Below are 13,678 nucleotides of genomic sequence, written 5' to 3' on the forward strand. Positions count from 1 at the left end.
TCATAACATTTATCATTATTGTCGCAATCGCCCTCTATTATCATTATAGCATTCGTAATTCTGCAGTAGATCAGAACAAACAAATCCGTATTATGCAATCTGGCCTGAAGCAAACTCGTGTCACACGCTTTGGTTAGTAATAATAGAGTTCAGCACAGACGGCTTCGAAGCAAGACTAATCTTTACGGCTTTGTCAACGGGTATTTCCAAGGGTATTTCCAACGGGTATTTCCGAACGGCGAGTTGCAAAATACATTGCACAAATAAATGGGAATATTATAAAAAGCTATTTTGTCAATAACAGTTAGGGCAAAGCGATAACATGAATATGCAAAAATATATATTTTGTTGCACCTTTATATAGAGTAAAATCGATTAATTGAAAATGTTCAAAGGGTCAAAACTGTTTTGTTTTTCTTTTATCCATGTTTTATCGTGGTCTTAAACTTGTGAATCAAGTGATATGCAGTGTCTGTTCCTTGCTCTATGGGCCAAATATAGAACACTAGTTTGAAGTATGGGTCAGTACTTATGTGATTAATGACGGCTGCTGTATGGCACGTTAGACTGGCTGTTCTGGGTAGGGGGAAATCTGGCAAATTGCTTTGCCCTAATTAAATGTCCATTTCAATCTATACATAATATTATACATCAAATTATATGAAATTGGTTGGATTTTGAAAAAAAAGGTTCAAACACAGTACATGTATGTGCAAATTAACGAACTAAACAAAAGTGCCCTATGAAAGTTAATAATGCAAAGCCTTCTACAACTGTTTTGAGTGACTCTTTGGCATGGGCGTCGCGAGGGGGGGGGGCAAGGGGGGCACTTGCCCCCCCCCCCCCCCCCCCTGGAAAAGCCAAAAAAAAGAAAGAAAAAAAAAGGAAGAAGAAAAAAAAAAAAGAAAAAAAAAAGAAAAGCAAAGACAAAGTGGTGTAAATTTAATGAGTTGGGGGGGGGGGGCAAAATGCAAAATGTCCCTGCCCCCCTCTAAAACTGATAAATCGAGAATGTGTTGAAAAATACAAGCATTTTGGGGCAAAAAATTGTTTTGCCCCCCTCTAGAAAAAATCCTGGCGACGCCCATGCTCTTTGGTGTGGTTATAAGGGCACATTTGATTTACCTCGACCATATATGACAATAAGGCCCCCCAAAAAAGTCTCCGGTTTCTGGTATGCGCGCGCGTCGCCGCAGCCATGTGCGTCGGCAAAATGAAAAAAAGATTTTTTCAATACAAGATGATGTCTCAAAACTGCCAAACTCACTGGTTTGACTGGAATCCTGTTGCTGCACAATTTTAACGTGTTTTTAGATGGGGGTTATGATCGAGAATAAGCTTTATGTGGCCTCTCTGGACTCCCATATATTTGCACTAAGTTTAGTCGGGCACCATTTGCAGTCATCAGCCGACATTTGAAGCCAAAAAAACAAACAAAAAAAACAAACGGGTTAAAAAAAAAAAAAAAAAGCCGCGTTGCCGCACCACTTTTGGGGCAAGCTCCATACCAGAAACCGGAGACTTTTTTTTTCGGCCTAACACCGACACCATGACAAAATCAGGACTTAAACATTCATGTTTTTGTTGATCCGCTTATATTATATAAAGTACAGTTCATATACATGTAGATAAATACTTGATAAAGTTTGTATATGTATACTGTGGTTGTACCATGCAACAACAATAAAAGCACTATCAAAGTCACCCAGTGTTTCTTAGCATAAATATTTACCGTTTAATTATTTACAACTTGCAAAGCGCTTACGTACTGTTGTAACACTTACTGTTGCATGCAATTTCAATAATGTTTCAATTTGTAAGAGGTTTTTGTATCAGCTGAGAAAAAATCAACTTAAGACATACCATGGTCTTACATGAAAAAGAGGAGATGGAGTCCATTGATCATAGTGTGTTCTGCACACTAAAAGTGCAACATAAGAATTCAACACAAAGGAAAACAAAGAGACAATTAAGAACTTATGCCTGGACAAGGATAAATACCAAGGGTAGGGTTAAAGTAGGGGTAATTAATTGCAACACCTGCCTGCATTTATGATAGGTTGTAAAGACCAGCTTTCACAGATGTACAATTCATATTGTACCGCAGCAGCATTTCAAGTTCAGAATTAATATTAAATTTGGTTGATTTTCACACAAAAGATATAAAAATAAGTTTTTTTTTAAGGCTCTTTAAATACAATACTTTAATTGGGCGTAAAAATTCATAAGAGAGCCTTTATCATGAAGAAGGCAAAATTACTACTAAAAAATAAATTTTGCAAAACAAACTCTAGATTATTTACCTCAGCAAAGGAAAGACATTTCACACTTGTATGTGTGTGCAATTTAATTACTCTATTTTTAGTTTTACATCTTGATGCATAACATTTTTGCAACTGTACAGTTTAGCTCAAAGACCGTGCTTCAAAATGGCATCAAACCAATACTTTTGATTTTGATTAATAAGGAAGGACAAATCCAATCATCTTTCAAGCCTTTTTTTCCATTAAATACTTCCTAAAAATCACACTAGAATTTCCAAAAACTTGCATTAAAGGGCACCGTAAGTACCAACCTTCATACATGTGTAGGTTGCCTTGCAGTTTGAAGAAATTATAACCACCGCGTTTTTAGAACGCCCTGCTTTAATTTGCATTCAAATCGCAATTTTAAGTATAAATGGAAGTCCATTGGGGCAAAATTATTAGCATTTGATTTTTCCATTCAAAATAACATTGGATTTTACTCTGAATTTCTGCTCAGGCATGGACACACACATTGTAAATCCAAGTATAGAAAATGAAATACTGTATGCAAGGAAGTACAAGTCTGTAGCATTACAAACTTGTGTGTGATGTTATTGTCAAATAAATATACATAAATATTTAAAAATCCACCTCTTTATTTGATTATATTAACTGCATAGTATGTACACAAAAATAAAATTTGTACCTGAATATAATTTATTGAAATTTATGCTAATAAGCGATATCTTGTTATAATGGATTAATGCCGATGGGAAAATCGTACCAGATCAAATCAAATACATGTACAAGAAACTGTTTACAGCCTTAATTTGAGTTAGATTAACACATAAATAAAATTTGTACAAGCACAATAGGTATTTCAGAACTTTATTTACAAATGATGACGCCAAGACAAGGCACGTTCAAATTTTGTTATTTTGTTTCTTCACTGTTTCGCATGTATGTTGATAGTGACATTTTTTGAGTGCATTTGTTTCTTACACCAAACCTCTTGTGTGGCATAAAAGCCATCATTTTTCAAAAGCATAGATGTTTTGCCATACTGGCCATGGTCCATTTCCCTACCTGAGAATTTTTTTTTCTAAATGATCCAACAATTTTAGCTGCAATTGGAAATCATAACAGACTGAAAAACAAGAGTTTTAAGGCTTAACGGTAGATTCAAGAAATAAGGAATTTCATTATGATTACAAAATGAGTAAAAAAGATACCTCAAACTTACAATTGATACAAACAAAATATTGAGACTTGACCCAAGTTTCTGAACATTACACGAGCTCCTGCTGTGCTTATATGAAGCAGCCTTAAACTTGGTGTATACATGCTTTTTGGGTGTGGCACCCTGAAAAATAGATTTTCAAATTGAATTGATAATTTACTAGCATTGTACTAGTTACACATATTAGCTTTCCAATGAGATATGGCACGAAAAAAAATCCGCCGCCAACAAGTAATCCATTAATTAATTTCAACTTTTGATTTAGGAGAGTCCCACCTTTTTATTCATAGACTTGAAATCAAGCCGGTAATTTCTTCCTCCATGGCCTGACTTAGTCCGCCTGTGCCATCGCATACAGCACTGTCTAGCTTTTTACAACCGTGCCAAGGCCTGCAAATGCAATGTTTGCAAACAAGCAAATTTATTTGTTACAGGGCATTATATTCCTTCAAAATTCGTTCGGAAACAAATTTGAAATTAATGAAAAAGCACGTATATACCAACTTTAAAGTGAATACAACTGCACTATTTGTGTGTTTATTCGGAGATTCCAACAATAACCCCTATTGCTCTGACACAAATGTTGCAGCAAGGGTTCGACCTTAGTGGTAGCCTGCTGGCCAAATGCAAGTCAAAACAGCAGCGGGCTGGTTAAAACCATTCTCTAGTAGCCCGCCTGGTGAGACAAAAACGTCCTAAAGCACGATCTGTGGGCTTTCCAAATTCCAGTTATTAGCTCGTGGCACACTGTGGTGCAGGACCGTGTTCGTTGGCGATCTGCTGTCCATCTGGGCCGTGTTGCTTGAACGGCGTATGTTGCTGATTGCGTGAATCGTCGTGCGGCTAGACACCGATATGAGCTACATCGTCGTATTCGATGGGATAGGCCACCACTACGAAATGTACAGTGAAATATCCCAAGGAAAGTACTGAAGGAAAACAATTTACTGGAGGACCCTGCTACATTCTCACCATTTGATGAGACAACTTAGCCTTGCTGGTGGAGTTCATCAATTATACGAGCAGCCTCATCACTCATCTCCCTGCAAAACCTCAGGAGGTGCTCATTCCTCGGAATGGTTTCCCCACAGACCTGTGGTAACAGTGTGGCTGGATCTGTTGACAAGTAATAAGCTGCATAGTATTCTTGAAATAAGTGTAAGAACTTCACAGTAGGTACTGTTCTCCCTTCGCTGGTCCTTGTTTCCTTACACAAAATGCCTAATCCCACACCGATCTCCAGTGTGGGGTTTGGGAACTCATCTGGAGAAAAGACACGCCTTTCCGCTTGGGGGTCTGTCAAACCAACATAGGCCACTTTGCCAATGTTCTCCTTCAATGAGTCCATCTGTGGTTTTGGAATCCCGCATTTTGTAGTGGGATCTATCAAAAAGAAACACAACAAAAAAGTCACAACTGTCACTTTGATAATGTAAAATTTAGAGGAATTATAAGGCGGCCTAATCTATTGATCTTAACAAGTTCTTTTTCAAAGGCTAAATTAACATCTTACCCCCGAAGATGATTTTATTAAGATCGATTCATCAGGCTGCCTTAATTTATTTCAGATTTGTATATTTCAGGTCAATCCAGTGGGAAAGCAGTTTGCAGTTTTATTCATATTCACTTTAATAATGTAGCACAGTTAATTTAAGTGGGTTAATGAAAAGACTGTCTGAACTGTGTAGCAATCTAAGGCCAAAAAAAAAAGTCTCCGGTTTCTGGTATGGAGCTTGCCCAAAAAGTGGTGCAGCGACGCAGCTTTTTTTTTTTTTTACCTGATTATTTTGCTTCAAATGTCGGCTGATGACTGCAAATGGTGCCCGACAAAACTTAGTGCAAATATATGGGAGTCCAGAGAGGCCACGTAAAACTTGTTCTCGACCATAATCCAATCTAAAAACACGTTAAAATTGTGCAGCAGCAGGATTCCAGTCAAACCAGTGAGTTTGACGGTTTTGAGACATCATCTTTCATTGAAAAAAAACCTTTTTCATTTTGCCGATGCGCATGGCTACGGCGACGCGCGCGCATACCAGAAACCGGAGACTTTTTTTTTTGGCCTAACTTTCAGTTTTGAGACGATCCCCAGGATGTGAATCCCTTTAGCCTGGGAACTCATCAATTGCAATCATGTACAAAACAAAAAGTTTAAGGTAGAGGAGATAAATATTTTAAAAAGTATCACAAAGTTACACTACCATTCAAAAGAAAGGGCTGCTGTTCTCTTGGCACGGCCTGCTGGAAGCGCTCCATTCTACAGACTGTCTTCTACACACCATAAAATCAGAGAAAACACACAATGCTGTTTGTGTACACACTTCAAATTTGATGATGTGAGACGCTCATTCAGATATTTGTTACATTATGTGATAAAGGAGTAAAATTCCTAGGATGAAGTCAGGTGTTTTCAAAATACATCCTTCATGATATATTCTACAACTGATAATACCTTTCGCCGTGCATGTGTGTGTTTTTTAATGATATATTTTTGGCGAGTTATCCAATGGGTGTGAGTGGAACTAATACATTTTTATATATCAAATAGCAATTAGCATCGTATTGAACTTGTTCTGGCAGCAACTTCCACGGTAAGTGCAAGAAAATGTGAAGAAGAAAGCATAATATTTAAAGAATGATATTTTAAGTATATGTAAAGTATACTGTCATTATGATCATACAACATAGAAAGATGTTGCTATAGGGTTGATCAAAATATTAAACAGACAAGCTTTTGTGTTTCTCAACCTTTCCTTCATGTTTGGACTGAAGTCTTGGTTGGTGCAGATAAATGCCAAAGTTGAATTTTACCCACTTCATTTAACAATTGTTGACTGGATTGACATCGGGGCACATAGCACCCTTGACTTTGCCTCTGGTGCTATGCGCCCCTCAGGTGTTCAAAACGTCATGTCCCACATCACAGCAGTCAACAATTGTTTTGTTATACCTCTGTCTTGGAGTCTTTGTAATATTAAAAGCTGCGGTACTTAACCATAGAGCTATATTAAATTACTAGAGTGCTGACTCATGTACAAAGTGATGCCTACTGGGCACATCCATATTTGTGCACAAACCTATGGAAAACTCAAAATTTTGGACGGCTTTTGTACAGCTATTTGCATAGCTATTTGCATATCTGCATTTGTATTCTTAATACAAGTGCGTTACCGAAGTTGACACACCCAAAACTGAAATGCAAGATCAGCAAATGAGCGTTTCATTTCGCTCTGCACAAACAGTGCAACGCGTGCACATATCCGCAAGATGCTTTTTGCCGTGGCGTTTTTTGAACCGTCATTTTTTGAACCGTTAGAGTACACTTTTAAAATTCAATCCATCTTATTTCATTATGTTCTACAAACACGCACATGAATTCAAAATGTCTGCACCCAGAACGGCTTCACAGCAGCTCCATGCGCAAGAATGTGGAGTTAGCACTCTAGTAGTTTAATAAAGCTTTATAGTACTTACACAACCTGACATTAAATGAATACAACTGAAGATGACGAGTCAACTCAAAACATGTCGAGCACTCCGAAAAGCTGATGGTCTGCAAGTGTGGTTTCCAGACCAAAAGATTCTGACTGTTTCTGATTAGACGTGTGGTGGGCGTCTTCAAGTCAGGGAACCAGATTTATCATCTGCTAGTTCACTGATCCCACTCATGTGGAAATAGCTTGGGTACCAACGATACAAGTGTTTTGCCGTACGTGATATCACACAGGGAGTGTGACAGACGTCTTTATAAACTGAACACGTGATCGTTCTAGACCAATGAAAATACAGTATTCAAGATGGAGGTATAACAAAATGAGTTATACTATGAATTGCTAGTGCCCATTGTTTCCAGTTGTAGAGGGGAAGTAGTGATTCTGAGATTCACGTTGCATGTGCCATCAAGCTAGAGTATACCATGCTGTTGGCACCATTCCCAGTGCATGGGGCAAAGTCAACATCTGATTGTACTTACATGTATTGCCAAAAATTTTGCATCAGGCATCAAAATATTCACTGAGGTTTTACAGTGTTAATCAATGAATGAAGTTAAAGTGGGCATTATGCACTGTGAATTACTTGAACTCAAACCTGGGTTAAAAGACCAATCCAAGCCCTGCCCCATGGTGTTTTCACTAATACACTATCACAGTCATGATTGACATTACACATGTGTCCAGAAAAGTCTGGTGTAGGTGCAAGCACACAACTGATTGAAGCATGCAGTGTCGCATTGGAGAGGAGCATGCGTTGTTGACCATGTGCAGGGCAGGGCTTTGTGGATCCGTCTATATTGAACTGAAACCAACCTTGAGCACCAGCATCAAGAGGAGACCAACTGCAAAAGCACATAGAGCTGCAATGCTGATCCCCTCTAATACAAGCCGTCCTGTCCCTTCAACCTCTGTTATCCATCGAGCTGCAGCATTCAGGAAAAAAATTGAATTATCACTTACATGTATGTGCTTCAACCCAATGCATAACTATACTCCCTCCGATGGTCAAAATTCAAAACAGTCATGTCACTGAAGGACATGGTTACGGATTTGATTCCAGACTCAGTTTTCTTTGTTCATAAAACTGTTTAATTGAAGTGCTGAATTTTGGTTCTGTAGTCAAGCCCACCTGGCGCACGTTACACAGTTCAATCAAAAGCCACATCACAAGTCAATCACAAAAATGGTTGCAAGTATACAAGGGTATTAACGATGACTTTTACAAGAATGCCTTTTGTCACAGTTCATTTCAACAGCTTGGGACTTGACTTAAGACTGAATGACTTGTGATTGGCTTGTGCCGACTTGTAGTCTTGATGAATAAGCCAGTTTTGTATTTCAACTGCGCATGCACACAATGTTATGGGTCACGGGTTATTCGGGATAATCGAACGCTCATCGAAGATGCATGAATGCGCAGGGAGACGAGCGCACAACGCTCGCATGTTAATTACGAGCAGAACGGGCATTCACGTGACATCGCAAAACACCTCAGCGATTTTGTCCTGGACTACTTCATTGAGATACCGAGCTGGCTTATTCCCTGTGTATGAAATCTCCACAAATGCTGGGAAGTTTTTTTTACCTGTGCTTGGCACATGCGTGTCATCGAGCGGTTTTGAGATGTGGACTTGCATAGCACTGCCATTGTTCCTTCCCATTGCTAGGCCGGTTGCTATGCATAGCAAAGTGGTGTTGCCATGGAAGGTCCCATTGAAATATAACATTGTGCTGAACAAGGCCTTATCTGTTAACAGAAAAAAGGGAAAGAAAAGAAAACGCCCCAATTCTGAATTGTTTAAACCCTTGCCTCAGTTAAGTCAACCATTAGCCTGAACAGCAATATCATCATTTTGTACCAGACTTTACAAAATTAAAGGCATTGAAAACAAGACCTTCAAATTTTTTTCAAGAGCAAGACCAACCAATGAATCTTCTGTGGACAAAATAATCAAAATAGATTGGATTTTAGCCGGCCAAATACAAGAAAACACTGTCCACACATAAATTTATTCAGGTCTACATTGGAAATAGAAACACTTTGATTCATACCTTTGCCAATAGCTCCATATTGTGAACTGTCCTCTCTCCGGACTATGTGCAAAACTTGGTCTACAGCCTCAGAGCTCCCGTCTGCATGAACTCGCCGCAGGTGCAGATCTACAGCTGGCCTGGCACCGGTCACATGACACATCAGGTAGAAAAATGTCTCTTCAGAAGGGAGCTGCATCATGCAGTAGTCCTTACGGTCCTTGGGCACTCCACACTCCTCAATCCAGGGGGCAGGTTCACTTGGTGACACTGGCAGAAAGTACAAATAAAACCTGTGCTGCAATACACCATCATTGTCTATAAACAGATTCCTTCAAGCCACTTGCTTGTCTCTTAAACTGATATGAACTGTTTCTATTTGACATATTTGAGTAGTTTAGATTAAAATACTTTCTACTGACAACCTGTTGACGAAAACTTTATTCAAATTATTAACCTTTAACTCCCTAGCATAATTTACTGGGAACCATACCCATCCTGGAAAATTCCAACACCATATGGGAAACTGCACGCACACATTTCTGACTTTGATTCTGGAGGTGTGCCAACCCAATGTAAAAGACCGTCAGTTTAGGGGTACTGTTCCCATCCTGACAGATTCCAACAAAACATGTCGTTGGGGTTTGATGGGTTGGGGGAGGTTAGGGTTTGGAGTGAAATAAAACTACCAGTAGTATTATTTTTGGCAATTTTTGATATTGTCTGCAACTGTTATCCCTGTCAACACTCGATAGACCTTCATTAAGGATTATATTAGGTTTTTCTTCTTCATACGACCAACAAGACAACCTTCATCCATTTACAAAGTGGCATAACAGAGCGGCAGAATTTAGTCAAATTACGTCAGCTTTGTACATTGTACTTACCGAAAATGGTTACATCCACTGAGCTCTCTGGCAGTACTTGGTTTTTTTTAACCACTCTGCTGATATACTGCCCTCCATCTCTGTCGGTGACATTGTTAATAATGAGTGAAAAATTCTCTGTCATGTTGAACCTCTTGATATACTTGGTTCTTGGTATGATACTGCCTTCAAAATTTGAAATAAGGAGTGGTTTTCCCTCAGACGTCAGTTTGTACCAGTAGGCTGAGGAGATTTTTTCCAGATTGGTGGAATTCCCAGTGACGTGGGGATTTGGTATTTCTCCAGGCTTGCCCCGTTGTAGGTAGACATGACTGGAGTCAGATGAGGCTGATGTGACATGACAAAAACCCGCTGAAAAAATAAAACAGATTAAGGATCTCTTAACTGAGTGGTCATGTTCATGTAGATGTACCAGTGTTGTACGTATGACACTGACAGAAAGCTTTTAACCCTAACTCCACCTAGAGGCCTTTTTGCTAGGATGTAGCCTCAATCCTGCAAAATCCTCCAATTGGCCTCATGGGAAAAATAGCAAGCATATAGCCTCAATCCTGCAAATTCTGTCATTATTTCTTGAATATGATTCTTGGAGGGGTGACCATTGCCTGAACCCTGCAAAATTCTGCAGCAGTGCACAACTGTCAATATGTTGAGGCTTGGACAGTGACATCCTGGAGCAGTACGGAGAATTTCAAGCATAAACCAGGCCTATATTTATGCATGGCTGAGCAAAAACAACACCACATCCGGCCCAAGACCAAAGCTGTGCATCCTACAAAATCAGTAACACACTTTTGCCATGTAACCTGAATCCTCCAAATTCCTCCACTTTGGCAAAGAAGATTTTGAAGGATTTCAGGTCGGTTAGTTAATACATCATCATGCACACATATGAACTTACAAAAAAACAGCATGACATATTGTAGTGCCTTCATGTTGCTTAAGTAGTCATGCAGAGTAGGTCAGGCTGTGGGTAGGATGTGCTCTCGGAGGTAGTGGGTAGAGGGACAAGACAGCTCCTGGCAAGGATGGGGTGACCCCCACAGAACACCAAAATAGACAGGCCTGTTAGAGGGATGAAAATGTGGTTGGACTGTTAACTGGAAATTAAAAAAAAAAGGGCAATACCTCGACCCTAGATCTACTACGCATCTCTGGGTTATTCACTGCTGTGGGGCCGTCCATAAAGTACATAATTATGAAGGGGGAGGGGTTACTAACATTACATACACCATGCATACAGGGGGAGGGGGGGGGGTCCAAGCCAATGAGTACATCCGCAGAGCGATAATTTACTTTTAATAAATTGTCATAAAATCAATGTACTTTCTCATATATAACTTAATAACATGTTTAATACCAACCAGTACCAGTTTTTATGTTTCGAACATCATTAGGCCAAGTTCCAATGCACGCAGTCTGAATGTGAAAATAACCGCTGTGAGTAGGCTATATAAGTTATACTTAGGCAGTGCATGGATATTTTGCCGGAGACGGCAAACCTTTAGTAAAAGTTAGTTTGCCGGATATGCACTGAACATGCGCAGTTACTGTTTTTTTGTACTTTTGTACTTTTGTATCGTTGTAACCTCGTATTCACAAGATGGAATTCAGACCATTTTATAATTTCGGACTTTATTTCCCTTTAAAAAAAATCCTCCAGAGCCACAAATCTGAAAAAGAAAATGTAATACTCTGCAATAAAATGTTTGAGACATGTTAAAATAATAAAAGAAGAATATTCTTATTTATTTGGGGATGGGGAAAAAAACTTTAAAATGTGGCGGGGATCGGGATCGAACCCGAGTCATCCCGCTCACCAAAGCCTTTGCTTAACCACTACACCAAACGTGCTACACAACTTTTGATGGGAATTTAATACATCTTATAATTCAGCCCTATCTTAAAGAGTACAGCGCCCTCTGTTGATATGGATTGCCGCCGGCAAACCTTAAGTAAACGTTAGTTTGCCGTCATTACCTCCGGCAAAATATCCACTATCTAAAATGTTTGAGACATGTTAAAATAATAAAAGAAGAATATTCTTATTTATTTGGGGATGGGAAAAAAAAACATAGAAAAGTGGCAGGGATCGGAATTGCACCTGGGTCCTCCCACTCACGAAAGCCGTTGCTTAACCACTGCACCAAATGTGCTACACGACTTTTAGTGGGAATTTAATTTGATATGGATTGCCACCGGCAAACCTTTAGTAAACGTTAGTTTGCCGGCATTACCTCCGGCAAAATATCCACTATCTTATACTTATAGTGTGGCCTTTATTTACGGAGGTATAGTCCAGTAAATAGGCCACATTTACGGGGCTAATATTTTCCCTGCTAAATTTGACTGTTGAGGACATTACCACATTCTGATGGCTGATGGGTCACTACAAGTACAAGTACAAAGAGTGCAGGGAAAAATTAATGATGGCCAGGTATGGGAATCTTTCCCATTAAACTTCAAAGACCGCGACATTACTAAATAAAACAACGTTATATTATATTTCTACTTACCGTCCGCAAACAGGACGTGGCTGCATACACAGTGGAGGAAGGAATGCTGCAGCAGTCAGACACAAGGAACAGTCCACTAGGTGCACATGGTTCAACAGAATGTCAGACAAGTCGACCGTTGAGACAACTCGACTCGGGACAAGTCGACCGTTGAGACAACTCGACCGTTGAGACAAGTCGACCGTTGAGACAACTCGACTCGGGACAACTCGACCGTTGAGACAGCTAACGTGCACGGCACGTGCACGGTACGGCCACGCGGTTGACCGGAGATGCGCGCACAGGCCCGGCAAAAACGAACGATGTGCACGGACAATCACGCTGCGCTATATCGGCTCTGCTCTGTTACGTGTCATAACTCCCAAACGGCGATCAGCCGCCGTCAAAATCCCCGGTACTATCCCCAAAACTAGGCCCAAAAACATGCGAGGCGACTTGTCTCAACGGTCGACTTGTCTTTCCATTTATCGCACATACGGTCGAGTTGTCTCAACGGTCGAGTTGTCTCAACGGGCGACTTGTCCCGAGTCGAGTTGTCTCAACGGTCGACTTGTCTGACCCCCGTTCAACCACTTATAATTTGATTAAAGGGCACTTATGTACGCCATACGCGGTTAACGGTGGTCATGCACATCGATCGATGGTAGTGAATGTGGACTGCATTCAAAGATCGTACACAACGCCATAAAACAGGAATGTCCAAATGGACGTATACTCGCTATCGCTTCGCTTCGTGTTTTACTTGAAGTTAGCTGACCGGAACCTACTAGTACTACTAATCCAGTGATCACGTATGCGCATTTATATACTGTGTATCACATGCGCATATGCACATGCCACGCTCTAGCTTGTTTACATCACATGACTACCTACACTGCTTCGCTTGGCGCATGCGTGAACCATGATAAGGTTGAACAAACTTTTTTTCAGCTTGGCAGAATGCCAGCAGCACGTGAGCGTGATTGTGAATGGAAAAATCCATCACAATCCAAACAAAGGAATCGTATACTTTTTTTTCAGCACCCTTTGGATACTGGGTATTCTGGCTGAACTAAAAAAAAAGTACTGTTTTATGATAATTATTGTAGTGAAGGAATTGAGACAGGCTAGTACTAGACGTACAGAACTGCCAATTGGCGCAACTGGGGTCCTGCAGGGTCCAAAAAGTCACATGTATCTTGCCTACATGACTCCCGATACATCGATTGCAACCAGTTTTTTTTCAGCAGAATTTCCTACTTTTTAAATATTTTACCGATCACAT

The 13,678-nt window shown here is 39.9% G+C and overlaps 1 protein-coding gene across 1 annotated transcript; it reads right to left on the minus strand.

Moving 5' to 3' along the window:
* Positions 1–1,576: 1,576 nt before the first annotated feature.
* Positions 1,577–12,509, minus strand: LOC119735673. Its single transcript, XM_038209484.1, has 8 exons — positions 12,415–12,509; positions 10,800–10,963; positions 9,899–10,249; positions 9,033–9,281; positions 8,566–8,727; positions 7,794–7,903; positions 5,688–5,757; positions 1,577–4,869 (listed from the first exon to the last, which is right to left on the minus strand). Exons 2-8 carry the CDS (start codon positions 10,831–10,833, stop codon positions 4,475–4,477), a joined length of 1,371 nt encoding a protein of 456 aa, XP_038065412.1. The 5' UTR covers positions 10,834–10,963; positions 12,415–12,509; the 3' UTR covers positions 1,577–4,474.
* Positions 12,510–13,678: the final 1,169 nt, after the last annotated feature.

The sequence above is a fragment of the Patiria miniata genome, unplaced genomic scaffold, assembly GCF_015706575.1.
Source record: "Patiria miniata isolate m_02_andy unplaced genomic scaffold, ASM1570657v1 HiC_scaffold_10, whole genome shotgun sequence".
NCBI lineage: Eukaryota > Metazoa > Echinodermata > Asteroidea > Valvatida > Asterinidae > Patiria > Patiria miniata.